Genomic DNA, 18617 nt, shown 5'->3' with positions numbered 1-18617 from the left:
CTCATGTAGTTCGAGATCCTGTCTTCCATTTTCCTGGTCCCCATTCCTCACAGGCCACTGCGGAGGGTTCCCTTGCTTCCATCTGTCGGCCGGCTGCGCTGTGCTTCTTCCGTGAGGTGCTCAGAAACCACGGTCCCACCCTTCTGCCTACCACAGCTCAGGAATCTCTCACGCGTGTCCCCGGGACTGTCTGTCTCCATACACTCGCTCAGACGTTCACTCTCCGGAGTTGTGCTTCTCCCTCAAGGTTCTGACCCAGCAAGTGTGGTGCATGGCTTCTGGGACCCTCTAAGTTCTGTTCCCCTCAACTTGTCCTCCACCAGTCCTTCATGTTTCTTGTCCGGAGGTGAAACGGCAGCACAGGGTGGAAGGGTGTACGCTACGCTGGGGCAGCGTTTTGCTTACATGCTTGTACCTGTCAGAAGTCCTTACCATTTCTACCTGGATTGTTGCTCCTGTGATCAACCAAGAAGATTGCCCCCCCCTTTTTTGGAGGGGTTTGGAGGCCCCCATGCCGGGCCCAAGCCTTTCCTGAAGCAATGGACATGAAATATCTTAGCATCTTGAGCGTACTGGGGAGGAGAGGGGGTGGAATAAATTAACATTTCTAAAATACGAAAATGCTACCCATACCAACGATGAAGAGAATGAGAGTTTATTGTAGATCTCCAGGGTGCCGGGCATTTCTTCATTCCTAACAACTAACTTTTTTTAATGTGGGCATCATTGTTATACCACTGTAATGATGAAGCAACGGAGGCTGTATGTGGTTATGTAATGTAGCCATCGTCATACTGCTGGTCAGTGGCAGAGCCACTTTTCTCTGAACTGCACCTTTCACTCTTCCTCTAAAAGTAGAGTTGAAGGGCAGAATACAGTATGAACAGTCTTCAGAGAAAGCCACAGCGGAGAGTCTTGGTCTTGGTCCACCATAAGTAAATAGTGGTGGGGAGGTCTGGTGGAGTGAGAGAAAGAGGGGCGCTAGTAGTATCCGAGAGGGACAGAAACGGAAAGAAGTCGAGAAGTCGGTGGCTAAAACTGTTGGTTGAATTCTATTCGAAGCAGCATTTAGGAAGCAGAAGCCGCACACGTGGAGGGAAACCAGAACCAAATTATCGCTTTGTCAGGCCTGTAGGGAAGAGGGAAGCGTTTATGGCCCTAGAAAGGAGAGTAGAAACGTAAATGATCATAACAACTAACACAGGGTGGTAAATGGAAGCTTTATGTTTGTGAACAAGGAACACATCGCTGACTTGGGAAGTAAAGCAGTACTCCATGATGAGGAAGTGAAGATGGAGATTAGCAGTGTTATCATAAAGGGAAAGAAGTTTGAAACCATGGTGTTAGATCCTAATTTTGTATTACTTGCACATATTCTTATTGCCATCTCTTGTCCAATGGGTTTTAACCTCAAGTCAGAAGAATCTAAGGAATGTCCAGGGCTTGCTGGTCTGGAAACAAAACCATGGACTGAAGGTGCCAACTCTTTTTCTTCTCATTATATGTAGGAAGAAAGAAAGAAAAAAACAAACACTGTGTAGAAAAATGATGACTTCCAAATGATGAGACATGATTTCAAAGGGTTGAGAAGACTCAACCTCTTCTGTGTGATGTTAAACGGAAGAATAATTGTATTTGTTTGGCTACTTGGTTGAGATGCTTAACTCGGATTATGATCCGGTGCCTGGGTTGGAATTGTGAACATATAGCAGGAGCTCTACAAATGTAATTCATTTTTTTCCATTCCTTCATTTATTCAACAAATATTTTTTTGAGCAGGTAATTTTATGCCACAGATAATGTATTAGTCAGCATAGGTCACATTATGCTGCAGTAATGAACACCCCTCCCCCATGTCAGTTGCTTAACACAACAAATGTTTATTTACCTCACTAACTCAAAGTCGGCTACATGGTTAGGTGGCTTTGCCTCCACGTAGCAGTCCAGACCGCCTCCCTCTTTTAACCTAACAGTCGTAACACAAGATCTCCACAAGGATTACTGCACCCAAGAAAGTGCTATTCAGAACTACTCTTAGATGCTTCTCTCTGGAAGTGACACAAATCAGTGAGCTTGCAACCCACTGACCAGAACGAGTTCTGTGGCCTCCCCTACGGGGAGGAGTTGACCATGGAGTCTTCTGTGTGGGCAGAAAAGAACCAGATACTGAGGAACAGAAGTAAAGTCTTCCACTACTTGGCAAGGCACTGGGTACTTATAATGAACAAACCAGGCATCCTTTATCTTTCCCTCACGGAACTCTCAGTCCACAGTGACATGCTGCTGGGAAACAATAGCATATGGGTAAAGAGCCAGGTTTCTGCCCAGGCAATGCAAGGAACGAGATCAAAGAGATTGCATTCTGTAAGGATAAAGTTATGTGGGAAAATAGGAAAGGGTAACAGTTTAGTGTAAGTGACAAGTATGGAGAACTTAGAAATCCTCAATAAATATTTACTGAACGAATGTTAAATGAGGAATAAGAAGAAATTTAGCTCTACAAAACTAAACGGGAAAGGCAACAGAGAGAGAACAGATATAGGAAGAAAAAACACATGGAAACAGTTTATGCTTTTCAAATGTTCTGAATAATATTTGGGAATAAAAGCTGTTCTTGCTATATCTGCTGCTTCCAGTAAGCCTGAAATATTTCCGTGCTGGTCGCTTCTGCCATATTTGGGCTGCTGAGGAGCTTGTTCCCAGCCAAACTGTTTCATTCTTACCTATTCAAGGGTGAGGGCATTGTGGGAAGCCTGGACTTGGACTCATCTTCAAGGATGTTTTTTGATCAATCAAGTTTGCTTGATGGGCAGCTGTCAAATGTAGAGGGGTCACAAGAAAGTAGGAATTATGCTACTATACATACTGCAAATGGTACAACATTAGCCAAAAATCCTATGAATACAATTTTGTGGTAGAATGTTGGGGGGGGTAGTTCCTTAAAAGCATTAAAAATGATTTATATTTAAAAATCTTTATTAAACAATAGAAAACATGGGCAGGGGGAGAAACCTAACACAACCCCTGTTAACATTTTGATATAGTTGATCCTAGAATTTTTTTCTAGGTACACACACCCATTTGTCTTATAAGAGCAGTTCATGTGATAAATACTAGTCTGTCATTTCCCTTTTACTTAACAGTATTTCTCAGGTATTTTTCCATGTCAAGAGATATACTTCAATAGCATTTTTTTTAAGATTTTCTTTTTAAGTAATCTCTGCACCTAATGTGGAGCTCGAACTCACACCCCCAAGATCATGAAATTACACGTTCTACCGACTAAGCCAACCAGGCGCCCCTCTACAGCGTTATTTTTAATGCAATGTGGTATTTGATGCTTTGTGCTAAAATTATAAATATGAGAGCTTCACATTAGATTTCTTAGGAAGAAATCTAAGACAGATTCATATGCTCTGCTAAATGGGTTCATTAATATCATGGATGCTGGGATAGATTCCATGGATGACCCATTGGATATTTGGAATGAGTTCCTCACTCATCAAAATATATTGAGCTCTGCCATTGACTGACATTCACACCTTGATATATGGCTCTGGCTAAATATCTGTGCACAGCATCTAATGAGCATCTGAATGTTAGGAAATTTCTCATTTTTCTAAAGAGAAAACTGAGAAAAAATTTAGCAAAATTCACTATGTAACTTTGAGGGACATAAATGAAATAAAGTATCTACTTATATGATCTACTAATTTAGACATAAGTAGTACTTTAAAGCGCATATCACGTAAAATCATTTTAGAAGTATTGCTCTTTTCCCACCCTTACATTTCATGAAGCAGTTGTAGCCCAACTCCCCTTCCGTGCATTCTTGACATCAGTATGGAGGGTGCCATCTTTTCAGGAAGCTTGCGTGTTTCCAACACCTGTCATCTGGAACCCCATCTAAGCTGCTTGGGGTGCAAGACTTGGGAAACTGTCATCACTGGAAATCTTTTCCTTAGCTAGAAAAACCCACTTACTACTCACAATCTCCAATAACCACCTATTCTATTACTTTTTTTAGTGATCTTTAAAATACTTGCTTTCAACAACGTCCAACACTTTGAACTGTTAGGTCATGTCTCTCAAAATAATTACTAAGACGATATTAAATTCCTTTGCTTCTGTTTTTACCAGTCCCAGAGTGAATGACTGCTGCCACCATCCAAAACTGTTAACCACTACGCATTGTTTCAGGTTAATGCAACTTCCCTAAACAGTGCTTTGTTCAAAATAAAGTAATTGAGAGAGTGCCCAGTATTATGAGAGACGTTAGAAGGCCTTTAGTATAAAATGCCTCTTTTCCTGAGGGATAATTTTGGGGAAGAAAAATCTCACTTTATATTCGTCCATATATTATAGTTTAAATAAGAGAGGGATTCATACAAATCTCTTTTGTGTTCTTATGCAAAGTGACTGTTGAATATGAAAGCTTTTGTCCACCTATAAAAATATCTATAGAAATGGGTGAACTGCTTCATTTTTCATTTAAGTAAATTGAATAAAAACATGAAACAAATAATACATTATATGTTAAAAAAAAAAAAAAGAAGATAGCAGGAAGGGAAAAATGAAGGGGGGGAAATCGAAGGGGGAGACAAACCATGAGAGACTATGGACTCTGAGAAACAAACTGAGGATTCTGGGGGGGGGGGATGGGTTAGCCTGGTGATGGGTATTAAAGAGGGCACGTTCTGCATGGAGCACTGGGTGTTATACACAAACAATGAATCATGGAACACTACATCAAAAACTAATGATGTAATGTATGGTGGTTAACATAACATAATAAAAAAATTTTAAAAATCCAAAGGATACAGTAGGATTGTAATGCATTTATCTTGAATGGAAACACTGAAAGTGCAGGTTCATAAAGCCTGCTGCCTTGAAAACACTCATTGGAATCTTTTCAGAACTACAGCTTCTACCCGCTTAAGCCTCCTCCCAACCCCAAACTGCATCTATTTTAAGCTTAATACAAAACAAACAAACAAAACAGCAGGAAATATTTAGAATAAATATTCTCTTGAGGATCTATAGCCAAAATTTTTGGAACTCAATATGAAAAATTTAGAGAATAGAGTGGCTAGATTTCCCTGTAGTTTTATTCTCTCTTTAAGATATATTATGTTATATTGTTTCCACTAAGTACTTCCCAGAGAATCAGACTAAAAGAACATATTACAGATTAGGTGGCAGCTATTTGATTGATATAGTTGAAGATAGCATAAGGTGTATTCTTTACTTTCAAACTGTTTTGAGTCTTTCTTCTTGCCCACAGCATATACAGTATATATGAGAACTATCCAAAAACTTCCCAATGGTACATGCATATAATATGCATCATTTTAAAAAGCGATCAAAATTTCACCATTGCGTTCTTTATTATTTGAAGTGAATCAAATCAAGAGATACAGAGCTTAAAATAAGTTGTTACAGATTCTATAAGATCTTATAATTCCATAAGATTATAAATGCTGTTTTAAAATGTTAATCAGAAGATGCATTTGTTTTAATTCTTGATACTGAAAATATTGACTGAATTGTGAATTAACACATTTAGGGCTGCAGATGTCATTTTTCATGAGATTTCCTGAATGATGTAATTTTCATATTTCTTATAGCAGTTTGATCAATTTACAGATTTATTTTACATAATTAGTTGGTAAATGAGAAATTCAATTGCTGATATATAACTATTTCTCTGTAATATAAAAATAAGTTAAAATTCTGAATTATAAATAAAAAACAAATATTTTGAAGACATCTGGTCCACATCTGTCTGAAATAAGATAATTTAAAACAGTGCAATTAAATGCAAAAAATACTGAAATATTCACACCTTACAATGTAAAAAATAACTCACTTCATTTTAATGTGATTTCTTGAACTGATGAATTTTTTTTTATTTTAGTGTCCTTTAACCTTTCATTCTGTCATAAAGAAGACTGACAAGCTAAACAAACAAAAATAATCCATGTTTTTCAAAGCCTCTACTAAATGAAAGAATTATCTTTATTACTATTCTTTTATGAGTTGACTAACCTCCACTCCTGAGTTAATACTCAGCGGACTTAGACTCGAGCCTACCCCCTTTTGATGTATTTATAATTCTCCATTCAATTATTTAAAATGAGAGATTAGTGAGAGAGTCTGTAATCTTGCTCCCTAAATTGTGCGTTCCTTATGGGCACAAAGGGGCTCAGTAAATGTGAGAGGAAGGTATTCAGACCCATGAAAATGAAAAACATCTTTGGTACATTCTCGTGATCAGTAGAGAATCGTCCTTTGAAGACTGGTCTTTTCTTTTGTTAAAAACCTGTGTTAAGTGGAAAATTAACCATTTTAGGAGAAAGGAAAATACACTAGACTTTCTATAGTCTAACCAAAAAAATGTGAAAAACAAGATAGATTTCTCCTTTAATAAAAGGCTTCAGAGCCTTAAGATTTCAATAGAACTGGGTTTTGATCCATGAGAGAGAAGTTACATTCATGAAATCACTCAATGCTGATGCTACAATTTAAGGTTATAGGGGGAAATCTCCGCTTGGATGCCTGAGGCTCCCTTAACTAGCAACAGACCACAAAAGGAATTGATACTGCGAAAAGGGAAAACATCGTTTCTAACATACCCTAAGGTTTCACAAGTAATATTTTGTGTGTTTATTTCCAGGGAGCATGATAAAGATCCAGAGAGTTTTTTTAAAGTATTAATGCACCTTAAGGATTTAAGACTCAATTTCCATGTGTCTGTCCTTGGAGAAACCTTCACAGATGTCCCAGGTATCTCTTTTGAATTTTCTAATGTGTAATTTTATAGATGACATAAGCTCTACAACTTAAGTATTAATTTCCATGTTTCCCTTTGTTAGAATAATCAAGATGAGCCCTGTTAACCAAAAGATTATACGATGGCATTAAAGTGTGATTCAATTAAAAAAAAAATACTTAAGTAAGCATTCTTTGATTTAAGTTGAGAACGTGAAGTCATCTCTTTTATCAAATATAGTTTATACAATGTAACTTGATGTAAATAAAATATATTGCCTTAGGCATCTTAACACTTAAGGAAAGTGGGAATTTGTAATTGGATATACAACCTCTCACCCCTGGGGTCACTGGTTTGAATCCTACTCGCATTGGTAATGGCTGAAATACATTGCCATCTGTTAGGTGGACTGTGTAAAGCATTTTGGCATCAGACTTGTAATGTGGAGTAGCCCACAGTCTACATCTAGTTGTCATTGGCCCATGCCTTTTTTATTGAGTTGTGGAAACACAAAAATCTGAAGCTGATGGCAGCAGGTCTTCTCATTCTTAATGCCACACGGAGCCTCGTCAGAGCCATTTCCTTTGCCCTCATCCTCAGTGGGCATGTTTGGGTTATAGCAGTTAAAATATTATATTAGTACAATAGTGATTTGACATTTGTATACATTGCAGAAACAGTTACTACTATAAATCTAGTGACCATCTGTCACCTTCCAAAGTTCATACCATATCATTGAGTGTATCCCCATGTTGTACATTACATCCCCATGACTTACTTATTTTGTAAATGCAGGTTTGTACCTCTTAATCCCCTTCATCCATATCACCCCCAACCCTCCTCCCCTCTGGCAACCACCAAACTGTTCTCTGTATCTATGAGTCTGGGGTGTTATGTTTTGTTTGTTTTGTTTTGTTAGATTCCACATGTTAAGTGGAATCATACAATTTGTGTCTTTCTCTGTCTGACTTATTTCGCTTAGCGTAATGCCTTCAAAGTCTACCATGTTGTTGCAAATGTCAATATTTCATTTTTTATGGCTGAGTAGTATTCCTGTGTGTGTGTGTGTCTGTGTGTGTGTGTGTGTGTGTATGCCAAGTCTTCTTTATCTTCTTTATCATCTGTCATTGGACATTTAGGTTATTTTCATATCTTGGTTATTGTACATAATGCTACAGTGAACATAGGGGCACATATATCTTTTTAAATTAGCATTTTTGTTTTCTTTGGATAAATACCCAGAAATGGAATTGCTGGATAATATATTGGTCCTATTTTAAATTTTTGAGGAACTTCCATACTGTTTTCCATAGTAGCTGCACGAACTTACTTTCCCACCAATAGTACATGAGTATTTCCTTTGCTGCACATCCTCACCAACATTTGTTATTTCTTGTCTTTCTCATAATAGCCATCTTGACAGGTGTAAGGTGATATTTCATTGTGCTTTTGATTTGCATTACCCTGGTGCTTGGTGATGTTGAGCATCTTTTTCATGTGCCTATTAGTCATCTGTATGTCTTCTTTGGAAAAATATCCATTCAGATCCCCTGCCATTTTTTAATTAGATTGTATGGGTTGGTTGGTTGGTTGGTTTTTTGGCATTAAGCTGTACATGTTCTTTATATATCTTCAGTATTAACCCCTTATTGGATATATGACTTACAGATATCTTCTCACATTCTCTGGTTGCCTTTCCATTTTGTTGATGGTCTCCTTAGCTGTTCAGAAGAAGCTTTTTAGTTTGATGTAGTCACACTTGCTTATTTTTTGCTTTTGTTTCCCTTGCCTCTTGAGTCAGAGCCAAAAAAAAAAATTGGTAAGGCTGACATGAAGGAGCTTACTGCCCATGTTTTCATCTAGGAGTTTTATAACTTCAAGTCTCCCATTTGAGTCTTTAATGCATATTGAGTTAATTATTATGTATGGTGTTATAAGATAGTGCTCCGGTTTTATTCTTGTGCAGGTAGCTGGCCAGTTTTCCCAACACCATTTGTTGAAGAGTCTATTCTTTCTCCATTGTACATTCTTGCCTCCTTTGTTGTAAATTAATTGACAATATGTGTGTGGGTTTATTTCTGGACTTTGTATTCTGTTACATTGATCTATGTGTCTGTTTTAATGCTGATACTACACTCTTGATTTCTATAGCTTTGTAATATAGTTTGAAATCAGGGAGTATGGTACCTCTAAGTTGTGTTCTTCTTTCTCAAGATTATTTTGGGTATCGTGTTCTTTTGTGTTTCCATACACATTTTAGAATTACCTGCTCTAGTTCTGTGAAAAATGTCATTGGAATTTTGATAGGAATTGAATTGAGTCTGTAGATTGCTTTGGGTAGTATGGACATTTTACCAATGTTAATTCTTCCAATCCATGAGCATACAATATCTTTACATTTATTTGTGTCTCCTTCAGTTTCTTCATGAATGTTTTATAGTTTTCAGTTTATAGGCCTTTCACCCTCTTGGTTAAATTTATTCCTAGGTATTTCATTCTTTTTGGTGTGATTATAAATGGAATTGTTCTCTTGAATTTTATTTCCAATAGTTTGTTATTAGTGTATAAAAATGAAACAGATTTGTATACATCAATTTTGTACCCTGCATATTTACTTAATTCATTTATTAGTTCTAACAGTTTCTGGTGGAGTCTTTAGAGTTTTCTACATATAGTATCATGTCATTTGCAAATAGGGACAATTTTACTTCTTCCTGTCCAATTTGTATGGCTTTTATTTCTTTTTCTTGCCTAATTGCTATGGCTAGGACTTGAAGTACTATGTTGAATAAAAATGGCTAGAGTGGGCATCCTTGTCTTGATTCTGATCTTAGACAATTTCTTAAAAAAAAAAAATCTTATTTTTAAGCAATTTTCACACCCAATGTGGGTCTCAAACTCACAACCCTGAGATCAAGAGTCACATGTTCTATTGACTGAGCCAGCCAGGCACCCTTGATGCTGATCTTAAAGGAAAAGCTTTCCACTTTTTAGATTTTCACTGTTGAGTATAATGTTAGATGTGGGTTTGTCATATATGGTTTGTCATATATGGCTTGTTATGTTGAGGTACATTTCCTCTATGCCCACTTTGTTAAGAGTTTTCATAAATGAGTAACAAATCTTGTCAGATGCTTTTTCTACATTTATGAAGGTGATCATATGATTTTTATTTTTCATTCTGTTAATGTGGTGTATTACATTGAGTGGTATTCAGATGTTGAACTTACCTTGCCTCTCTGGAGTAAATACCACTTGATCATGGTGTATGATTCTTTGAATGTCTTGTTAATTCAGTTTGCTAATATTTTGTTGAGGATTTTTGCATCTATGTTCATCAGTAATACTGGCCTATAATTTGTGTGTGTGTGTGTGTGTGTGTGTGTGTGTGTGTGTGTGTGTGTGGTGTCCTTCTCTGCTTTTGGTATCAGAGTAATGCTAATCTCACAGAATGAGTTTGGAAGCTTTGGTAGGAAGTGTGGTAGGCTAGAACCAAAGTATGGAGGTTCTTGATAACCAAAGTAGATTAGGTAAAAGTAAGAAATAAGGAACCTAGATCGTGAACAGGAAAGAAATGTGATGAAACTTGTATTTTAGGAAGCTGTATCTTTCAGTGGTATGTAGGCTGATTCACAGTAAGACACTACAGTGGTAATCCAAGTGTGATTCTTGAAGTGGTGGCTGAGAGATTAGTGAGAGGGATGTATGACAGAGATATTCTCAAGGAAAGCACAGAAAGGAATTTGCAAGATGGATAGCTGTAGAAAGAAGGAAGAAAAATTCTACTCATTTGCAAAGCTGGTGAGTTCTGTTTGTGGCAGCATTGAGGTATTTGTGGATGAACTGAGAAGTGTGACTGGAGGAAGTCCCTAAGCAGAAGGCTTCTCAGCCAGTTTTACTATTGGGTAGTTTTCAGCCACCACTACAGAAAAGACTAGGATTTTACACAGGGCCATGTTCTTGAGATAACAGTCTCCCTTCCCACTCATTAACACTGAGCTATTTAGAGCAGTATGGAGGGTTAAAAGTAGGGTGTGGAGCCTCAGGGGCCCAGGTACTAAGTGCTCAGTCATTATAGGTCTAATCTTATTACTCAACTTTGGCTTGACTGCAGCGTATACTTACTGAGCACTGTAGGAGGGGAATTCCACAGTGAACAAGACTCAGCCTCCACCTTCAGGGAGCTCTGCCTTGGGCAGATACTTACATACAATTGACAGGTACCCAAGATGCTGTGAAGTAATTAGGGAATGCTGTGGAAGCCCACAGGAAGGGGTATCATGTTATCTATGATATTTCCAGTCTCAACTGGGGCTCTTTGTGCCTTAGCCTCTCATCCATCTCTGTCATTCCAAATGTGAGTCAGCTTTCTTTATGGGTACAGCAATTCACCTTGTACATAAGAGGATTCCAAGTTGTCATATGAACAAATGAGCCTGGTAGCTTTCCAGGTTGTGTTCCTAGAAGGCCACCTTGCCAATCTTGACTCTAAAGTTTTCCTAACAGGCCATTTTATGTATTTTCAGCCATTCTTATCATTGTTTTTGGTTTAACAAACACTTACATAGTACTCACTGTATTCCAGGCATTGTTCTAAGCAATGTACAAATATTAATTCTAATTTCTCGTAACAGTCTTGTTCAGTATTACTGTCTCCATTTTTCTCAGGTGGTGAAAACTGAGACAAAGAGAAATTAAGTAAGGTCACATAGCTAGGTAGTACTTTTTACTGCTATGCTAATGGCTTTCTGTGTTCTTGTTTTCCAAACCGTTTCTCTAAGTTTAAACATTATTTTTTTTCCCCAACTCACCATCCAACTTCACAAAAGGGTTACCTAGCAAGCATACATTTCTTCGCCTGTTGTCTCTTCTGGATGCTGCATTAGCATATCTAAAACCCATACCATAAGCCAATTTATATACTCTGTAATATCAGCCAGAGTACTTACTCTCAATGCTATTAACACTTGTAAAGAAGTAGTTTTCTTATAAATAACTGCAGTAATTATTATTATGCTATTAATTGCTACTGTTTATTGACAATTTACTTCTTACATGGTTCTTTGTCACATTATTTACTGTAATGTTCATGATAAGCCCAATGGAGTAGGTATTATTATCCCACTTGATAGGTAGAAAGACTGAGACTGAAGGCTTAAGTCATTTTGATTGCACTGCCTGTAAGTTAAACTTTTCTCTTTCACATACAAGCCTTGATATATTGGAAAACCAAGAAAGGCTTAATATATGACTGCAGGACCACTCATTAGTCTTTTTTTTTTTCTTTTTTAATCAAGATATGACTTATATATAACATTGTGTAAGTTTAAGGTGTCCAACATGTTAATTTGACACATTTAGTATTGTAATATGATTACCACTGTAGCTTTAGCTAACACCTCTCTCATGTCACATAATTATCATTTCTTCTTTGTGATGAGCACATTTAAAATCTAGTCTCTTAGCAATTTTGAAGTATATAATATAATATTGTTGGCTGTAATCACTGTGTTATGCATTAGATTTCCAGAAGTTATTCTCTTTTAGTTGCAAGTTTGTGCATTAATTTCTTTGTCTCCAACTTCCTTCTCCTTCCCTCTCCACAGATCTCTTAGGGAAATCTAGCACATCTGTGTGATGATGTTAATGCCAGTGAGTTTTACTGCCCTTTTGATGAAACAATCTCCATTAAATTTCTTTTGAAAATGTTAAAACTGTAATAGAACAACTTTGTAGAGTCTCCATACTATTGATTATTTTCACGTATGTTTATTATCTTCAAATTATATTGTCATAAGATTTTTGTAATCCTTTTTCTGGGAAGTGTGGTAGATTATGATTCTAGTTTGTAGATACATTGTTTCTAGCTCTTTTGTGTCATCCTTTCATTTTACAAAAGAGTAGACAGATCTAGGACAAGGACTATTCCAGGTTCTCAGAACTGGGCACCGTGGGCGAGACAGGCAGGAGATAGTGGCAAGGTTAGAAGTCCAACCAGGGAGTCCGTCTCCTCACTCCTACATGCTTCTATACATATGCAATGAGTGTTTTTTAAATATCTTCTTTGTGCCAAGCGCTATGCTAGACAATTAGGATGAAATGGTGAATAAAGCAGACATGTTCTGGGATGTCTGCAACTTGTCATCCCATATCAGACCTTGATTTATCACTTACTAGAACATTCCTTAGAAACATCAGAACTGTCCTTTCTTGAGCACCTAGCATGTGCCAGGTAGTGTTCTAAGCACTTTGTGCATTGCCTCACTTACTCTTCACTGTTGTGATTACCATTTTACTGCTGAGAAAAGTAAGGCATGGGGAGGGTAAGTCACTTGTCTGAAATCACCCATCCAACCAATTATGAAACCACATTTCAAACTTTGTCAGTCTACCTCCAATATCATTGTATATTCTACATGGAAGCCCACAAAATCATCCTTGTTTTAAAGATACCCCAAATAATAGTTGTCATATATTTAGTGTTCAATAAATATTTTCTGAAGGAATGAAAGAATGAGTTTGGCATAGAGAACAATACAATTTACATACCATATCAGTACATATGTAGAAATCTACATGGAGACTCTTTTCAAGTACTAGAGAGTTAGTGACTGAAAATAGAGAACCCTAAGACTTAAGGAAGTTCTAAGTGGTTTTATATTATATTTTCTATTTTATATAGGAGACCTTGATTTAATATAAATCTATTTTCAGTTTTTTTCTCATCTTTCAGCTCTTATTATCAGTCAAAATAAGCTGATTTCTGCTAAACCAACAGACAATCTTAAAATCTCAATGGCTTGAAACATAAGATTTCATACTTATGCTATATATTTATTACAGGTAGGCAGTAGTGTTCTACTCATTATGGTCATTCAGGGACCAGGCTTGCAGAGAGACCCAAGCATCCACCATCTCAAACATTGCCAGTTACCATGCCAGATGGAAGAGAAAACTAGAAGATCCTCCCATTAACAATTCAGTGCTCTATCCTAAATGTGACATAGGGTTCCACTCAATGCATTGGCCAGAACTTGTTGCAAGGCACTGCGCAACTATAAGGGGGGGTGGGCAGGAAATGCAATCCTGAGTTAGGCCCAGAATGGGGGAAGAACAGAAATATTTGGTGACTAGCACTATTGACCACCACAGCTCCTTAATATGCATCATGATCTGTGGCTGATCAGAGAGAAAACCAAGCCCATCCAAGATGCCTACCTTAATCTGAGTGAATCTATCCCCATTGAGTAAAGAACTCTTAACAAATATTAGAGTACTCCTCACAGGCTTCTTGCTGGAGCAAGCTAGCTGGTGTCTGAAGACACATCTAGCAACCATGTATCATAAGGCAGAGTAATATGAAGTCAAATTAGCCCCTGTGGGAATGGAGTGAATTATTACTTACAGGTGACCTGGCATTCTGGAAAGGTTATAGTGACAGTCATGAGTAGTTTTGCCCTCCACCCCCAAGGGACGTATGACAATGTCCAGAGAGCTCTTAGTTGTTACAATTGCTGAGGGCAGGGTGCTACTCACAGGTAGTGGGTAGAGGTCAGGGATGCTGCTAACCATCCTACAATGCACAGGACAGCCCCCCACAACAAAGAATTATCCAACCCAAAATGTCAATAATGCCAACATTGAGAAACTCTGATTTATAGGAATTGAAGTCAGAAGATCGTGTTTGGACTGGTTCCTGTAGCTTTCTCCGTTAACCTTAGTCAGTCCATCGTACAATACAAAGGGGGAGATGGGAAAGAGAGATACAACAATAAAACCACCTGCCCCACCCACTTCAGTGAGTTAGAATGAGGATTTCAGCACAATTAATTTGGGGGAAAGTGTTTTCTTAACTACTGGGCAGATTTTGTTATATGATTCGTGGACTTCCTTTCAGAGTTTGTATATGGAGTGAGTCTTTAATGCATTTTGGATCCAAAGATGACATTAATGATGCTGAACCTTAAAAGTTTAGTTCCAACATTATTTTAATTACTTTTAATTCAGAAAATTGAAAGATCATTCTGATACACCAAGCGCCTGTCAGACTCCATGCTACAAATGGACCAAAAAACCCAGAAGCTCCTCAATGCAAATATTTTAGTTTTGACCAGTTCTCATGACAGGGTCACATTGTTAGCCCTTGATGGTTTAAAAAAAAAAAAAAAGACAAATACTTAAGATATCAAGTCAGTGGAATGTGTTTGTATACTTAATAAATTCCCACAAATGATAATTCTAAACAATTTTATTTTATTTTATTTTTTATTTTTTTTTATTTTTTTTGTGAACAGCCAAAGCCTTATAGCAGGGCTCTTCTTTCCCAACTGCAGACGTGGTGAAAGAAGGAGTTTTAGTTTTAGGTATTGGGGAACCATGAAGGTTTCAAGAAAAGTAAAAACCTGAGCTACAGTTTTGGCAGATAGAAACCCTTCTGGTTCACCTTTAATTTGAGGTTAAGAACAGTATGTGGAAAACTTCTGGTTAGTATCTGGCATGACAATGGCTATTACTGTGATCTTGGCATATTCCTGCTCCTTAGTTCTGGAGTCAGTGTTGGATGATTATATAACATTTCCCTCCCCTCCCATCTCTCTTTTCACTCCCAGCTACGTCTCATTTTCAGAAAAGCAGCTACACTAAGGGGTTGGGGGAGGGATGTAATAGAAAGTTTCTAGGAACACAAATCGCTTATATCACATTAATATAAAGGTATAAAATTTCGCTACAGGGGGAGCGCAGCAGAAGGAAAGCTTATAAATATATGGATCAATGTTGAATTAAAAGATTATTACATATGAAATGAAAGAAATGTGCCAGTAAAACTGAATAAAAGCATTCTCTCTAGACCATACCGTTCCTCAAGCCTTTCCTTCTCCTTTTATTTTTTGTAATGTTATTACTACCTACCTCTTCCCCTAACATAGAAGTATTTACTGAGTTCCTATCGTGGTCAGGCATCATATTGTGGATGCCAAGAGTAGAAGATGTGGTTCCTGCCCTCTAGAATCTTATTGTCTGGGAAGCAAAAATGTTTTTATAATTCTTTCATTATACCATGCCCTGGTTTATACTGGAACATTTTCAAATTATTTTTAATATATTACTTGATAACCATTATGGCAATGTAGTAGACATTCAAACAAGAATTAGCATCCCAAATTTATAGCTGAGGAAAATGATTGATGTTGGCCCCATTTAAGGAGCATGGACTGGGGTAGATTCTCAATGGACAGAGCCACCCTCACATGTTTCTTATAAATAAGCATATAGTTACTTTCCCAAGAATATGATTGGGGGAATCAGTTTCCCAAGAACATGATTTAAAACAGAAGTTTTCTTTCTCTTAGTCCTCTGCCGAAGAAAACAACAAAAAATAATGGGAAAGTAAGGCAGATTCTATAAATGTAGACATATATGCTCCTGACAGGAAATAATAAATGCTGTAATAAAAACGACAATATCTCTTAAGATAACTTAAGAATTTAACAAGATGCCAATAAAGATGCCAAAATATTACTTTATATCTTCACAGCATACTTCTAAAATTCATATAAAATTAATAAATAAATGCACAGAATATCAAAGGATTCTCTAGCGAAGGAATAACGAAGGGAAACATGTCCTACCACATTCAGAACATGTATGGAGTGATAACTTTTAAAAGAGTACTTTACAGATTCAAAAGTAGAACAATGGACAAAATAGAGAATTCAGAAATAAACTCCATTTGTATATAAATTTAATATCCAACAAACTTAACAAAAACTAATATACTTATTCCAGCTCTAAAATATAATATTATTAGTGAAAGCAAGAAAATAAGTAAAATAAATAGCTACAGTGCACCAAAAAAAATTTCACGAAAGAAATCAAGTATAGATTTTAAATATACATTATAGATAAAGGTTTACAGAAGCATCAACATGTTGTAAGCACAGTAACTTACTGAACTCTTACTTTGTGCCCAGTGCAAGTCTGGGGCTCGTACTCGGATATTCCATTTGATAGTGCAACAGTTGTCTCAGTAGGTACAATTACTGTCCCCTATGTATGAGCAAAGACACGAAGGCATTAAGTTAAATAACTTACCCAGAGTCACACAGCTAATAACAATAGAGATAATGATATCCAAAGAAATCAACACTAAACCAAATTTGGGGGAAAAAATCTAATTTTACCAGTCACAACATAAGTGTAAATACAGGGAATATGATAGAGCAGTTACATGGACCCAAGAATAAAAGTAAAGGCATATCCTAATGAAGACTAGCCAGTTTATGGAGAAACATCTGCATGTATAGTGATGGCAACGTAAAATATTTTTCCTATATAAGTTATTATACCCTTTGTTTGACTGGGTGATTTCACATCGAAGAATGTATCCCATGGGAGTCCATCCTATGCCTTGCTCCCAAACATCTCTCAAGAAATTGTTCTCAAAAGTTGTAACTATGAAAACATGACTGAAGAAAAATGCTTTTTCATTTTCCTAAACAGGAGTTCTCAAAGTTTATGAGAAATGTGCACTCGGGGAAGACTTTAAGGAAATAGATAAATTAATTAAATAACGAAAGGGAAAAGTCAGAACATTAATGAACCAATAGGAAACTAGAAACAGACCCTAATTTTAAAAGCCTGTACATGTATATATGACAGAAGGTTGATAGATAGGAGGTCTTAGAATATGGCTTGTGCATCTTGCTTTGGTATTTTGTCCTTTTGAATTCCTGTAGTTGTATATGGTCATGATTTGGAGTGTAGTGTGGTCAAAATAATATGTGCCCCAATGAAAACAGTCCCTTGACTATGGTAGAAGGCCTGCCTGTTTTTACACATTCATGTTTCCTGCAATGTCTTGTCAGCCCAGGAGTCTCTTGACAGATTGCAACAGAATAGGGAGTGAATATCTGGATCCAACTAGTGAACTTTTCCAGCTATATCTCTCCTGGCCTAAATTGTTACATTTGTAAAATGGAAACCATCAGAGATCTATGGTACAATGGAATGAATTCTATCCTGGAATTTAAAAGGCTCAGGGTCTGCTTACAGCTCTAACACTGATCAGCCATGCCACCTCTCTTAGCCTTGGCTTACTTATCCATAAAATAAAGTCACCCAAAAGAGGTTAGAACTAGAAGGGACCTTGGAGACTAGGGTATGTCAACTTTTAAAATGAAGTGCATGTCCCACCCCCAAGGGAATTTCACATAGTGACACTTTCTGGAAAAAATCTCATGTAGTGACACTTTCTTATTGTGAAAACAACTAGTATAATAATTCTGCTTTTTCAAAACGTATTTTAGTCTTTATCATCCTGATATCTATCTGCATTCCCAACCCCAACTCCCACCCTCAGGCAGTTGAGAACCCTCGATCGAGGCTGTCACAATGATTCCAGCCACCCTCATGGCTGGCTACGGTTGCCCAATGTTCCATACTGTAAGCTTTTGCTACCTTAAACTTCCAAAGGCTTCGTGCATCTTGCCTTCCCCTTTAACCTGCCCTTATCAAATTAAGTACAACTTCATTGATACGGATTTCTCAGTGTAGTTTCAACTACCTCCCTAGTCTTACTTCAGTCCTTACACATGAGTATCCCCTGAAGGTAGCTCACGTGTCACTACCCAGAGCCCCTCTCTCCTCCACCTGTCACGGTTCAACCATCTTCCATGACTCATCTCACCCACCTCCCTGACCTCTAAAATGGGTATGCTACCTCCCCTCTTCGAATGTCCATGGGATTTTATTTATGCTTAGCTAGGTATTGGTCACACTTCAGTGAGTTAGAAGGTGCTCGAGGATGGTGATTGTATCTTATACCGCTTCATAAGACCCAAAGATC

General features: G+C 37.3%; 1 protein-coding gene across 14 annotated transcripts in view; it reads left to right on the top strand.

The window, feature by feature from the left end:
* GTDC1 (glycosyltransferase like domain containing 1) overlaps positions 1–18617 on the top strand; it is a 407743-nt gene that overhangs the window by 356685 nt on the left and 32441 nt on the right. For 13 of the 14 annotated variants that reach the window (XM_064586475.1, XM_064586472.1, XM_064586474.1 and 10 more), the window contains one exon: positions 6677–6786. The exons of the other annotated variant lie outside the window; for it this stretch is intronic. In XM_064586475.1, the coding sequence (XP_064442545.1) occupies positions 6677–6786 (110 nt within the window). The remainder of the gene's footprint in view (positions 1–6676; positions 6787–18617) is intronic. 14 annotated transcript variants of the gene reach the window in all.

This window comes from Mirounga angustirostris, unplaced genomic scaffold, assembly GCF_029215605.1.
Source record: "Mirounga angustirostris isolate CCGP_5_RB_7025 unplaced genomic scaffold, mMirAng1.0.hap1 SCAF_3, whole genome shotgun sequence".
Lineage (NCBI taxonomy): Eukaryota > Metazoa > Chordata > Mammalia > Carnivora > Phocidae > Mirounga > Mirounga angustirostris.
The sequence above is the reverse complement of the archived record's forward strand: the minus strand, read 5'-3'. Positions and strand labels throughout refer to the sequence as shown.